Genomic DNA, 13,199 nt, shown 5'->3' with positions numbered 1-13,199 from the left:
TTTTTTAAAGCACAGGATGTGCTGATCTAAGGTGGGATTTTTTTTATAGCACATATTCATGTGCTGATGTGCTTTGTATGGATCCGTGGGAGATGTTTTATATCCCTCTGTAAATAGATGAGTGGGTACAGTATTGGTCTGGGGAGGAATGGGTAGAGCTGTGGTCTGAAGAAGATGAGTGGAGTATCTGTGGTTCACTGCAAAAAAAATGTCTGTTTTAACAACTGTTTTAGTTTTGTAATGAGACTTTTACCCATTTTATTTCAAGGAGAATTTGCTTGTTACTATTTGCTTGAAATTGTTTTTGAAAATGTTGTTGTTGAAAATGTTTTGGGGTTTGGATGAGGTGCTTGATGGGGTGTTTGGGTGGAGTGTTTTGGGGGTTTGGATGGGGTGTTTTGGGGTGGGGTGTTCTGTGGTTTGGATGGGGTATTTTGGGGTTTGGATGATGTGTTTTGGGGTGGGGTGTTTTGGGGTTTGATGGGGTGTTTTGGGGTTTGATGGGGTGTTTTGGAGTTTGGATTGGGTGTTTTGGGATGGAGTATTTGGGGTTTGGATGGGGTGTTTTGGGATGGAGTGTGTGGGGTTTGGATGGGGTGTTTTGGGATGGAGTGTTTGGGGTTTGGATGGGGTGCCCTCACCGTCACAGCCACAGCCGTCGGGGCTGAGTCTGTACCCCGCCCTGCAGCTGCACTCGTACCCCCCGGGGTAGTTCTTACAGTACTGGCTGCAGCAGGCCTCTCCACTCTCACACTCAGCACTGTCTGCAGGAACAGGATGCAGCTTCATGAGTAAGTGTAACCTCACTCACACACACACATACACAAACGCATAACCTCACACACGCATAACCTCACTCACACACACACATACTCACACACACGCATAACCTCACTCACATACACATACTCACACACGCATAACCTCACTCACACACACACATACTCACACACATATAACCTTGCACAAAAGTTTTTGATATTTTGCTGCTAAAAGGAAGAGACGCATGTCCATCACATTTCTGCGAATGGAACTCTCTACTTTTGGAGATATGCCCACCAAAAAGTGGCACCAGCGGGTCAAAGTTTAAAATGCGAGAAAGTTTTGGCCACCAGATTTGTGTTCTGCACCCAAAATAAGCAAAGTATAGCGAAGCATACAAAATTTCAAGGAATTCAAACCAGATAACCGACTCCAATAGAGCTCAGTATTTTCATTTCCCCTTGATACCTACGAAAACATTAAAAAATGTAAAAGATTTTAGACGGTGTGTGGTGCAAGTTGGTTGAGTTGCCCACATTTTGGGGATCACACACCTACGCAGCTCTTCCTGTCGGCGGTCAGCTGGTAGCCGTGGTTGCAGGAGCAGAGGGGGCCGTTGGTGGTGTGCTCGCAGTGGTGGGAGCAGCCCCCGTTGCTCTTCTCGCAGCTGTTGATGATCTCCATCTCGATGCCTGGGGGGCAGAGCGGCAGGCGGACCCTGAGAGCCGGCGGCGGCGTGGTGCGCTCGTGTCACACGGCGTCTCGCGCTCGCCGAGCCGGGCCCCGCAGGGCCGACCGCCGAGGGGCGTACTCACGGTAGCACTGTTTCCCGTCGGCTCCCAGCTCGAACCCGGGGTTGCAGACGCAGCTGAAGGAGCCCGGGATGTTGACGCAGCGATGCGCGCATCGCGCCTGCCCTGAGCTGCACTCATCGATGTCTGGAAAAGAGTTACTCTCAGGACACACAAGACTCCAACAGACACACGCTCCCCCCGGCTAACATCAGGGCAGTAACCCGGTCAGAGTCACGCTAAGTTATAAAGCCCTGGTTTTAATCTCCTGGAATTAAGGCACCGAGATGATGGATACCATGTTTATGCTAATGTGTTGTAGTCACAGAGTATAAACAGGCATTAAGGTAAATGGTTTAAGCTAAGCCCCCATTAAAGATAAGTGTTTACATGCTGGTTTAATAAAATTATTTCACTATGAAATGTCCCCTTGTACGAGGGAAAAAAAGGTGAGGTGTGCCAGAAAGCCCCAATGCAGTCTCAAGGGGGCTGGTATGGTGTTCACTAAAAAGTATAGTATGAAGACCTGACCTTAGAGTGTATGTGTATGTGTATGTGTGTGTGTTTGTTGACAGGGTGTGAAGCAGGCAGATTTGGAGAGAGTGTATGTGAGCTAACGTGCGTGTGTGTGTACCTTCACAGCCTTTGCGGTCGGAGGCCAGCCTGTACCCAGAGCTGCAGCTGCACACAGCCAGGCCGTCCTCACTGCTGCAGTGCTGTGCACAGTCCCCATTGCTATACACACAGGGGTCCTTCACTGCAGCCCCAAAACCACAGAGAGGGCAGTCAGCTACCCTCCTCACACACAACAGCCACGGTAACTAACCTTTATTATTTACAGTAGAGTATTATTTCTCCATACACTCCATGCCACACTGTAGACCAGAGTGCTTTCATTGCAGCTAGAAATGCAATGTCTCCAGGCTGGGTCTGAGGGGCAAGGCTCTAGTGACCCTGGCGGCCAAAAGATTTGAGGGGTAGGGGGGTACTCACACTCGCAGTGCTTGCCGTCTCTCTTCAGCTGGTAGTTCCGTCGACACTCACACTTGTAGTGGTCGTTCCCCATGTCCAGACACCGGTGCTCACAGCCGCCATTTTTCACAGAGCAGGAGTTCACCGCTACGAGGGAAAAGGCAGAAATACTTGCATGTGTAACGCAAAACACAGAATAGCCTGAGCAAAAATAGCAGGGGAAACACCGGTGGGGTTATTTTATCATGGGACAGGAGTGCAGGGCAGATTTCACTCTGTCCTGCTGGAGAATGAGGTGGGTTTCCATGTAGTCCCATGCAGAATGTTCAGCAGTGCGTGTGAGCACATCGTAAATGGATATTGTTTTTTTAACTTAATTTCATTCTGCTTATACAAAGTAATGTATTGACATGCTGAATAAGCCAGAGCTGCCCCCAAGGAGAGCACCATAATGTCAAACGCAATGAAACACACTGACTGTAACTGAGGAAGAGGTTCTAAATATAGTGATGACTTCAGCAGACTCACAAATTATACCCCCGCACCACCCCCCAACATCACCTTAGGCACCCACCGTCTTCTCACCCGGCAGTTTCCTCAGAGACTGGAAAACATTAAACCCGACTGTATGATTCATGGGAAGCGGCTGTAATGCTTTGAGCAGATGCCATGCTCCCGGTGTTCATTGGACTCGTGCCCCACTGCTCCCCCTGTGGTGCCCCCTCGGCCTGTCTGTTTCCCAGGCTGCTGCTCTGATACGAGGTGCCATAGCAGCAGGGCATCAGGGTGGAAGTATTTTCACCCTCAGTTGGACGTTCTGGTTTTTAGAACAGGATTAAGGCTGCAAACTCATAGAACATGCTCCATTGGATACTGGCTCACAGATCTGTTGTTGGGTGATTTGTTGGGGTTTGGGTGGACAGTTGCTCACCGATGCATGTGCGGGCGTCAGTGTGCAGGCGGAAGCCCTCGCTGCATTCGCAGGAGAACGACCCGACCGTGTTCAAACAGGTCTGCTGGCAGCCTCCGTTCAGCTCCTCACACTCGTCCTCATCTGTGTGGAGAGAGAGAGAGAGATGGGGAGAGAGAGAGAAGGAGAAAGATGGGGAGAGGGAGGGAGAGAGAAGGAGAGATGGGGAGAGAGAAAGAGAAGGAGAGAGATGGGGAGAGAAAGAAAGGTAGATGGGGAGAAAGAAAGAGGGAGAGAGAGATGTCTGCAGTCCCACTCTTCATTTGTAAGATATTCTTCATCTTCCTTATCCCACTGAGACACACACACATCTCACTGCAGAGAATGGCATGATCTCACACAAAATTATGTAGCTTTCAGGTGTTGGTGCTCTGTTAGCCCTGCCAGGGGCACAGAGAAGGCCGTTTCAAACTACTACAATATTAAAGGTTTTATAGCCATCAATCATGAAGAAAAATGGTCTCCTCTTTGTTCTCTGTGAGTTGGAACAGAAATAAAATGAAAGTTTGGTTCATTCTGCTGTACAAAGGCATTATTTTCAGAAAAGAAGACATTTTGGGAGCCTGTTTGCTATTATTGCGTCACATTTATCCTTGCTCGGCGCGGTTAAAGGCTCAGACAACCTTGCTCATTCGTTTGTGGTCGGTGCTGTGCAGCATTTTTGCGGGCTGATGAAAGTGTGTTTATTTGGCTGAAAGACCTCCTGGAGTTCACACAGAGAATGTCAAAATGTGATGTGCTTTATTGGTGCTTTATGTGTTTCCACATTCAGCTTTGGCACAGGGTAGTTAAGGCACCCATTAACAGTGAAACGCTAATATTCACCAAGATGGATTAGACAAGCCCCTGTTCACTAATAAATTCTATGACAACAATGTGGTCAGTGTGCACTCTGAGAAGAAAGGAAAATGAGGAAGTGTGCCCTCCCCTGGGGAGGTACTGTAAGTGCAGCCAGACTATCTCCAAAGAGCCTTAGTTACTACCACCAACCACCAGCGACCCACCCCCAACACCCAACCTCCAGCCCCTGAAGGGACCTGAATGCTCATTCAGTCATCCATCGATAATGACAGTAAACCTCACATCTGGGAAAGAAATCGGAACGAGACTGCTCTCCGTGCTCTTCCTGGATGTCCGGATGCAAATGCCTTCTTTGCACATTGGGAAGATGAGTCAGCTTGACACCCCCAACTCCCCATTCCCATCTGACCCCCACCTACCCTGGTCACAGAGCTCTGGTGAGAATGTCCTGCTCTGTAATTAACTGAAAAGCAGGGTCGCAGGGCTGGAAAGTTTTCCAAGCCAATGTCTGGAGAAAGGTCTTTGGTCCAGGCACCAGGTGTCTGGGGTTACAGCCAGTCATGTCTAATATCATCGAAGCGGAAAGCCCAGTCCTGGGTCGGGTCCATCTTACTGCACATTTAAACACACTTTACAGAGGCTTGCATTTTTGACTGAAAGCTGTGGAAGAAAATATTCTCCTTCGTACTACAACACCTTTTAACTGACTGGACACATAACTGCCGCAGAAATAAGGGGACATCCCACCACTTACACTCCAAGATTATAGCAGTCCGTAAATGAGTACTGGCATCACAAAATCAGCAACAATATCTGTTTTAATGAACGTGGAGCTTTAATTTAAATAGGTGTTCAAACTATTGCATCATATCTATTGAGCTTTAGTGAGTTGAACAGAAAGTATGTTTAAACTGTTTGTCAGATGTTATGTCTACGACTACATCAGAATTACATTACAGATGACTTGTGTGATGTAGAGACCGGATTCCCAAATTTCAGACCCAATTTTGACCAAATTATTATTAGAAAAACAAGAATGCAACAGCCTTGTAAAAGGCCAGGTCAGAGGGACGATGATGCAGGGACTGTATGAATATCAAGAATCATGGGTTTGCATGAACATTAGGTTTTTGGTTGTAGCTGTCGTATCTGCGCAGTAATGCGAAATGAGGTGCGTAGCAGCACTCACACTGGGTTTCTCACATGAAGACTCTCCAAGGGCCACAAAGGGTCTCTTTCACATCAGGCTGCCTGTTTCATGTCTGCCTGTCTCTGCGGAGACTGAGTCAGGCCAGGAGCAGTGTGCATGTGGTTAGCACATTAAGCGGTGACACCATGACGACCCCGGTGCTGAGAGGCGGCCGGGACTGTACGGTGGGGTCTCCCGCACCCCCACCTGGGGCTCCTCTGCCGTCTCCTCACCCTCCAGGGTGACCTCTGTCATTACAAGCGATTGCAGGCAGACAGAGGGAGCGAGACCACATTCTTCAAAAATGAAATGCTTATCTTGAATTACCTAGGTTACCGGTGTGCTTCGTGTGAACCTTAGATGTTTCTCAGACACCCCGTTTCAGTTCTCCCCCAGTCACTTCCCCCTGCACCTGTGTTTGGAGTGCCGGTCTCCTGGGCCAGGCCACCTGTTCACAACCTGCTGTCCCTGTAGGCAACTGGACCTCGGCACATAAAGCCAACACAGCGAATTCTCAATGCTGTTTCTCAGGCTTTAGGCACTACACAATTCACCATGCAGTTATTGATGCAAGCAAGCAGGGTGTTCACACAACTCAGCATGTGGTTATACGAAGGGTGGGAGGAATAACACAAATCACTACGCTGCGAGGAGTCTGCATGAAGGAGTCTATCAATGCAGCACTGTGAACTCATCTCCATCACTTGCTGTATATCATCTGTGGCTACTGTGGCAGATCTCCCAGAGGATCATGGGAATGAGGAATTACCCTGGCATGCTTTGCCGTCCTGGCCAAGCCGCTGGCCCGCGGGACACTTGCAGTAGAAGCTGCCGATGGTGTTGCAGCACTGACCCCCACAGCCTCCGTTGTCCACCGTACATTCGTTGACATCTGCGGGGAGAGACAGAGAGAGTCACATAAGATAGAAAAACAATAATGTGTTATCTAGCTGAAGCTTTTATCCTAAGCAACTTACAGTTCATTAGACTAGGCAGGGGACAATCCCCCCAGGAGCAATGTGGGGTTAAGGGCCTTGCTCAAGGACCCAATAGCTATGTAGATCTTATTGTGGCTACACCGGGGCTTGAACCACCAGCCTTTCTGGGTCCCAGTCATGTACCTTAGCCACTAGGCTACAGGCTGCCCACACTGAAAAGCAACCTTATCAAACAATGGCAAATCAAGCACTCGTGTTTCTTTCTGACTGAAAGCACTGCTCAGTGTTCTGCTTGTTTCCTTTCTGTGGAGAGCTGAGTGTGTCAGTCCCCTCCTGCAGGATGCAAGCTTTCATGGCCTTTGTCCTGTGTATTCTGAGCTCCCGGGTACGACCCACAAACGTTACAGGCCCTAATAAAAGCGCTGTGGTAATGACCCGCAGACTCGGGAGAGCGCCGGGCTCAGCCGTAAATATGGGCTGCTGTGGAGCGGTCACATGCGCTCGGGGAGGGGGGAGGGTTTCAGGTGCTCGTGGACTCTGACCCTCCGTCTTAGGTCATAAAACATGAGCAACACAATGAAGCACCGAAAACAAGCTCGGCGCTAATGCCGCGGTGGTTTGCATTTGAATTGAGTGGAGCTCTGGAGACAGCAGTGAGGTTCCTCAGTGGCAGGGGCTAACTCTCGGGCACTTTTAATGGCCACAGTTGACTGAGCCCTAAAGCTGAACCTTTACAGTGCTCTTTTCGTACTTCCAGAACATTTCCTCCTTCCCCAGGCTGGTGTGGCTGTAGTTACTGGGGGCCTTTGTCTCTCCCTGACACTATCTGATGTACAGTCTGACAGGTTCACCAGCTCAGCACAGTGAGGAAGCAAAATTAAAAACTGTGCCCGCTCTTTCAGTTTGTTATCGTCAGTTTGATTTGAAATCTGAAAGGGACAGAATATGAAAGATGATTCAGACAAAGAACAGCAAAGCAGGTTCTACTGGAACCGCAGAAGAGACCCAACATCCAGGCCTACCAGCTGGTCATGTGACTGTGGGTGACAGAAGGCTGGTGCTGTTTTACCCCCTGTATCAGGCCCAACAACATGGCTGATGGCAACTGTGCCCATGAAATGCAAGCACAAAGGCTGCACTACCAGAAGCAAGAGGAGATTCAGCAGGTCAGCGTGCAGTAGGCATTTCTCATTACTTGAAAGCCAAATGAGTAACAATATGGGCAGGCCTGTGAAATAGCTGGTAACTGTGTCACTGAATACAGAGATGGTGATAGCCGTATTATTTCAATTATCATTCTCAATGTACAGATATCTGTATGCAGTCTCAATATACTGTACATCAATGAGCCAAAGCATTATGACCACTCACAGGTGAAGCAAATAATGTTGATTCGCTTGAATGCAAATGATTATCTCGTCACAACGGCACATGTCAAGGTCTGGTATATATTAGATGATATGTTAGTCTTACAGGACTTAAAGGATCTGCTGCTAATGTCTTGGTGCAAGATGCCACAGGACACCTTCAGAGGTCTTGTAGAGTCCATGCCTGGAGGTGTTTTGGCCACACACGGAGGACCAACAGCACATTAGACAGTCATAATGTTTTGGCCCATCGGTGTATATTCAGATATTTACAGTCACTGTGTAAAGAAATAAAGCAAATTTTTTTTAAACTGGCCCTGACTGCACTAAATCAGTGCGGTTTTCATGGGGCCACTGTTGACAGCTACTGTAACTCCATCACTCACTATTTGTTTTCCAAGTCACAGTGAAAATGGATTTAGTATCCAGTAGTTGTGCATTAAAAACCTCAGTTCTGTGGAATCAATTGACAAACGGACATGCCAGACTTCCACGAACGTTGTTTATTTATATGGAAGAAAAGCTAGAATTCCCCAGGTGTTTCTGGGGGAATTGCTCTGAGAGATTTCACAATTAATGCCAAGCAAACTGGAGAAAAACCGTGAATACTGAAGTCCACAATAGCCTGGATAGAAATAGAAATGATTGCCGAACAGCAGCTCTTGGTGTTCAGACAAGCCAAACGTTCAACCAGAGATGCCAAGAACAGGATGAGTCTGGTGAAAAAAATCGGCTCGTAAATTTTCCTGCCAGTATAAATTACTGTACTGTCTTTGCATGAGGAGATGACTTCCACAGTACTTACAGTAAGACAGTAGGTTATGGCACCAAAAACGTGATCCAACAATACCTTGATATAAGCAAATAACCAAATTATCAGTCTCTGTTAACTTTGTACAACCATATGCATATATTACTATTGATCAACTTTAGACATCAAGTAAACAAATGAGATTAAAATTCAGTAGTTGCTATTTCTGTTGTGTTAATTATGAAAAACAATAGAAACATCCAGTTGGATTTTTATGTCGCTGTGCCCCAGGAAGCCATGCATAAGCTCCTTTCATGTTTTTGATTTTATGGTTTTAAGTGGCTTCCAAATTGTTTATTCACCCTATGTGCTGGCTAAATATAATCAGCCAGTCTCTAGCTCCACTTCCCCATCCTCTGCACAACAGCTGAAGCAGTGTATCACAAACAAAAAACTCAAAATACATAACCAAGTCATGACCCGGGACAAGCCCTATGAAACTGATGAATGCTGCATTTAACACAGTTACTCACACTTTTCCACACACAAGAACATCAACCGTTTTTGCCATAAAATCTCAAGAACTGTTTTTGCGGAAGCACAACAGAAAATGCTACAGTTTTGTCATTAGCTAAAATAATTTTTAGTCGTTACTTCAATAACATGCCCGTAGTCGGTTCTTTGATGAGCTGAATTTATACTGAATTTTCTAACACATGGTAGGGGGTAATGTATTTTCTCCACAACTAAATTCCAAATACTGTTCAGAGGCAGGTGTACTTGGGCTCATCGTGAGAACCTATACAAAATGTAGATAATAGCATTCCTATGTACAAGTACTTTTGTAGAAGTATACAACGGCGAAACAGACAACAATGGACAACAACAGAGTTTGTCAGAGTTAGCACATTTTTAGAATGAGAAACTATTATGCATTTGGTCCGCTGCTTGTTGTGAAAAGGACACTGACATTACCTTATTTCTTGTAGTATGTGGATTTCCAAAATGCAGAGAAGGTGAGGTCCCCCCCCACATGTTGCAAAATAAGGAACTGTTATCGCTAAAACAATGGCATGTTAAAATAGTTCATACAGATAGAACCGTGAATTTTAACACAATTTTAAAACGGTATATCCTGTTACCATAGTGATTGAAAATTGCTGGCTGAAAAAAATATATATATATATCACTGGGCCAGCCCTGAGCCAGTGAGACTTAAGGAGTTACAACATTTGACTTAAAAAAAATCAAATCACACAAACCAGTGTCTCAAAAAGAACCACAGTTTTTTCCAGGACTCCACTGGCCAGTGAGTTTGATCAGTGAGGCACACCAGAGTTAGTGTTTTAGAGGGGAGCCAAGACAGCGAGAAAATAAAAGAAATCCATCAATCTGAAAGAACAGAGGCGGGCGTGCAGCCAGAAACATAAAGTTGTCCCCCCAGATTTACAGTCCTGTGATGTACCTCCATGCCTGCGCTCTCTCCCCCCAGTCAGAAAAACTTCTGAAGAGGAAATAAGAAAGTCCTCACCTCTCTCCTGGTGCTGAGATTGAAATTATTGATTGTTGAATTCCCAACAGAGGCAAGGGGACATGCCTTATAGCTGTTGTTAATACCTGGTTTCTGAGAGTAGACCAGTCTCAGTATGACACTCACTTACTTTGAGCAGCGCTGGTTTCAGTAAAGTCACATTTATATATAAAGCACACTTAAAATGACTACCTTCGGCCAAAGGGGAGAAAACAATAATAATATACAGGAAAACAATAATAATAAACAAAATATGCAACACTGAACTAATCATACGCAAAGATGACTCAAAGACAACAACAAAGGCTGTTTGTGGAATTAAAAGCTAGGGAAAAGAAGTGGGATTTGAGCCGATATGGTAAGGAGTATATGGAGGGTTCAGACCTCATAAAGAGGCAGTTTGTTCCCCAGTCTCAGAGCGGCCTCAACAACATTTAAAAATAAACCCAAAAATGAACAGGGAGCCAGTGCAGAAACGAGAATTAGTGCGATGTGGTCTTGTTTTGACATACCAGTTAAAAGCATTGCAGCAGCATCTTGTACTAGCTGCAGGTGGTGGAGAGATGTCTGGCTAAGACCAAAGTACAGGGAATTACAGTAGTCGAGGCCAGATGATATGAATGTGTGAATAAATATTTCCAAGTTGTGTAATGAAAGGAAGGGCTTATCTTTTATGATGTATGTATTTATCAGATGTAAAGGGGAATCAAATATGACACCAAGGTTTTTGCCATGGGGGACAGGGGCCCTAGGTCAATAGAGACACCTCTAGGAGTGTCAGGCAGGGGAAAACGGATCACCTCCCTATTACTTTCATGTAACTGGAGAAAGTTCCCAGCCATACGGTCTTTGATGTCAGCAGGACAATCAGACAGGCTCTTAAGAGAACACTTGTCATTTGCTTTCAAAGGAAGATACAGCTTAATATCGTCCACATAAGAATGGAAATAAATATTGTATTTCTCCACAATAGAAGCAAGGGTGAGCATGTATAGGCAGAAAAGAATAGGCCCTAAAATTGAACCCTGGGGGACCCCTCATAGACTTGGAGCAGAGGAGGATGAGAAACTTTTGATTCTGACTGAGAAGGTTCTATTCTTTCAATAAGAGGTTAAGCACTATAAGGCAGTGCCTTGAATGCCCACCGTATGCTCAATCCGATCGATTAGGATATCATGGTTGACCGTGTCAAAGGTAGCATTTAGGTCCAACAAAACTAAAATGGAGTCAGCCAACAAAAGTAAGTCATTTGGACTTTAAGAAGGGCAGATTCAGTACTGTGAAGGGTTCTGAAGCCAGATTGGAACTTTTCAAAGACGTTATTTTGGAGTTGTGTGTTTCCCAGGACTAAATGGAAGATGGTGCGGAAGTTATTGAGGTTTGGCTTGGCTGATCCACCGTGTGTTTAAAGCAAGATGGGACGATGCCTGAGGTCAGAGAGCGGTTTACAGGACTGGGCTAAACGCTCTACTGGCTGTGGTTGGTAGGACGGAGCAGGCCGGCTGGAGTAAGAGCAGATGTGTCTCTGAAGGATAAAACCATCCATCTATGAAGACGCCTGTTGTCTCGTGTGTGAGAGCTGCAGTCAGCTATACTTCCTCTGTTAAAAATGTGTATGTTATCTTGTAATCTAAGCACTCCTATAATTGTTTCAGGGTTTTGTTTGCAAATGAATCTGTTTCAAAGACTGGGTCACCCTATATCCTCAGATCAGAATTACAGAAAGGGAATAAAGTAGTTTGCCTATTAATGGGTTCTCCAACACACAGAACGTTGTCCAAAACAAACCTTAGCAAGTACTTGGTCTAATTTATAACATCAGCATTCACTGGCTTGACACACTGGTGAACAGAGAAGTGGAACTGGAAATGGAATAAGATGAGAACGGTGAGCCACTCCACAAAGCCTCAGAAACCAAGGATGGGTCGCCGTGACATCACAATTACAGGCCACACCCATGCTTGGTTTCCCAGGACTTGCAGGCCTGTCAGAAACAGAATGGAGGTAATTGGGTGATTAGGTGATTACAGTGGTGTTTCCTTGTACAAAAGCAAGCCTGTCATTGTGACTGTACTGCCTGGTGGGAAACGCAGCTGAAGGTGTGCATCTGAGGAGTCCGGGCCAGACTCTGTTTTCCTGGTTTCTCATTAACTCTTCGTTCAGATGTCACATGTACCGCCGGCAGTCACCCTGTGACCCTGCTCACAGAGATGGGGTCTTTGATCCAATTAGACAGCTGACTGAAGACAAGACTAATGAGGTCTTAATACCAGAAAGGGAAAGGTAGTTCATGTTTTTCCTCAAAACATAAAAACTCCAGAGAGGAGTGGTGACAAGGGATTGTATCCCAGTGTGTTTCATTAATATCTGCATGCGGATCAGCCCCTTCGGCAGAAGGGGTCCGTTGATCCAGGAAGGAAGTGAAGAGTTTGATTCCTCTGAAGCTCGCCGCACCGAATGCAGTTAATCAGCGCAGTTAATGAACTTAGAGGCCAGTGCATTCCTCCGCTCTTTTATAAACCCTAACCCTAAGTGTCTACAATTCAAATCCTTTGCTATGACTTCTCCCATGTTGTTGCTGTGATATATTTGAGAGGGATATAGCAGATGAGTAAATGCTTCAGAACCACACACTGCTGTAGGATGCAGTGACGTAATTGCAGCGTGTGCAGGGTTGCCACCTCTCACACTTTGAGCATGATACACACGCATTCATACTGTTACGCCACCCAAATGAATCTTACACCAAATGAAACAATCTCAGTCCCCCACCCACCCATCAACTATCCAAATTGCACGCCCCCGTCAGCAATCTCAATGCCCCCCTGGTCGTCAATCTCGGTCGCAACCCAGTCCGTGACCTCAATCACCCCCCACCACCTGCAAACGGAGTAATTCTCACACCAGCTAGCTTACCAAACCTGGCAGCTCCATGCATGGCTGCACTACATTACAGAGGGAATCTATGCTGAGATGATTGCTGATGTCCCTCAGAGTCTCGTCCCTCAGGGAGACCTGGGGATGTTACAGGCCCAGATAGCCTCAGGCCCATGGTCTCACAGCAGGCAGTTCTCAGGATGTAGGGGCCTATCTGGGCGTTCCGCCTCTAACTCAAATGAACACTCGG

At 46.3% G+C, this 13,199-nt stretch overlaps 1 protein-coding gene across 1 annotated transcript in view; it reads right to left on the bottom strand.

The window, feature by feature from the left end:
- The window catches only part of megf6 (multiple EGF like domains 6), a 58,635-nt gene that overhangs the window by 23,160 nt on the left and 22,276 nt on the right, over positions 1 to 13,199 (bottom strand). Inside the window, exons 6-12 of the mRNA XM_061216531.1 lie at positions 6,255 to 6,377; positions 3,457 to 3,579; positions 2,547 to 2,672; positions 2,188 to 2,310; positions 1,578 to 1,700; positions 1,317 to 1,454; positions 642 to 764 (exon numbers count right to left, since the gene is read on the bottom strand). Coding sequence (XP_061072515.1) covers positions 642 to 764; positions 1,317 to 1,454; positions 1,578 to 1,700; positions 2,188 to 2,310; positions 2,547 to 2,672; positions 3,457 to 3,579; positions 6,255 to 6,377 — 879 coding nt within the window. The remainder of the gene's footprint in view (positions 1 to 641; positions 765 to 1,316; positions 1,455 to 1,577; positions 1,701 to 2,187; positions 2,311 to 2,546; positions 2,673 to 3,456; positions 3,580 to 6,254; positions 6,378 to 13,199) is intronic.

The sequence above is a fragment of the Conger conger genome, chromosome 13, assembly GCF_963514075.1.
Source record: "Conger conger chromosome 13, fConCon1.1, whole genome shotgun sequence".
Classification (NCBI taxonomy): Eukaryota; Metazoa; Chordata; class Actinopteri; order Anguilliformes; family Congridae; genus Conger; species Conger conger.
The sequence above is the reverse complement of the archived record's forward strand: the minus strand, read 5'-3'. Positions and strand labels throughout refer to the sequence as shown.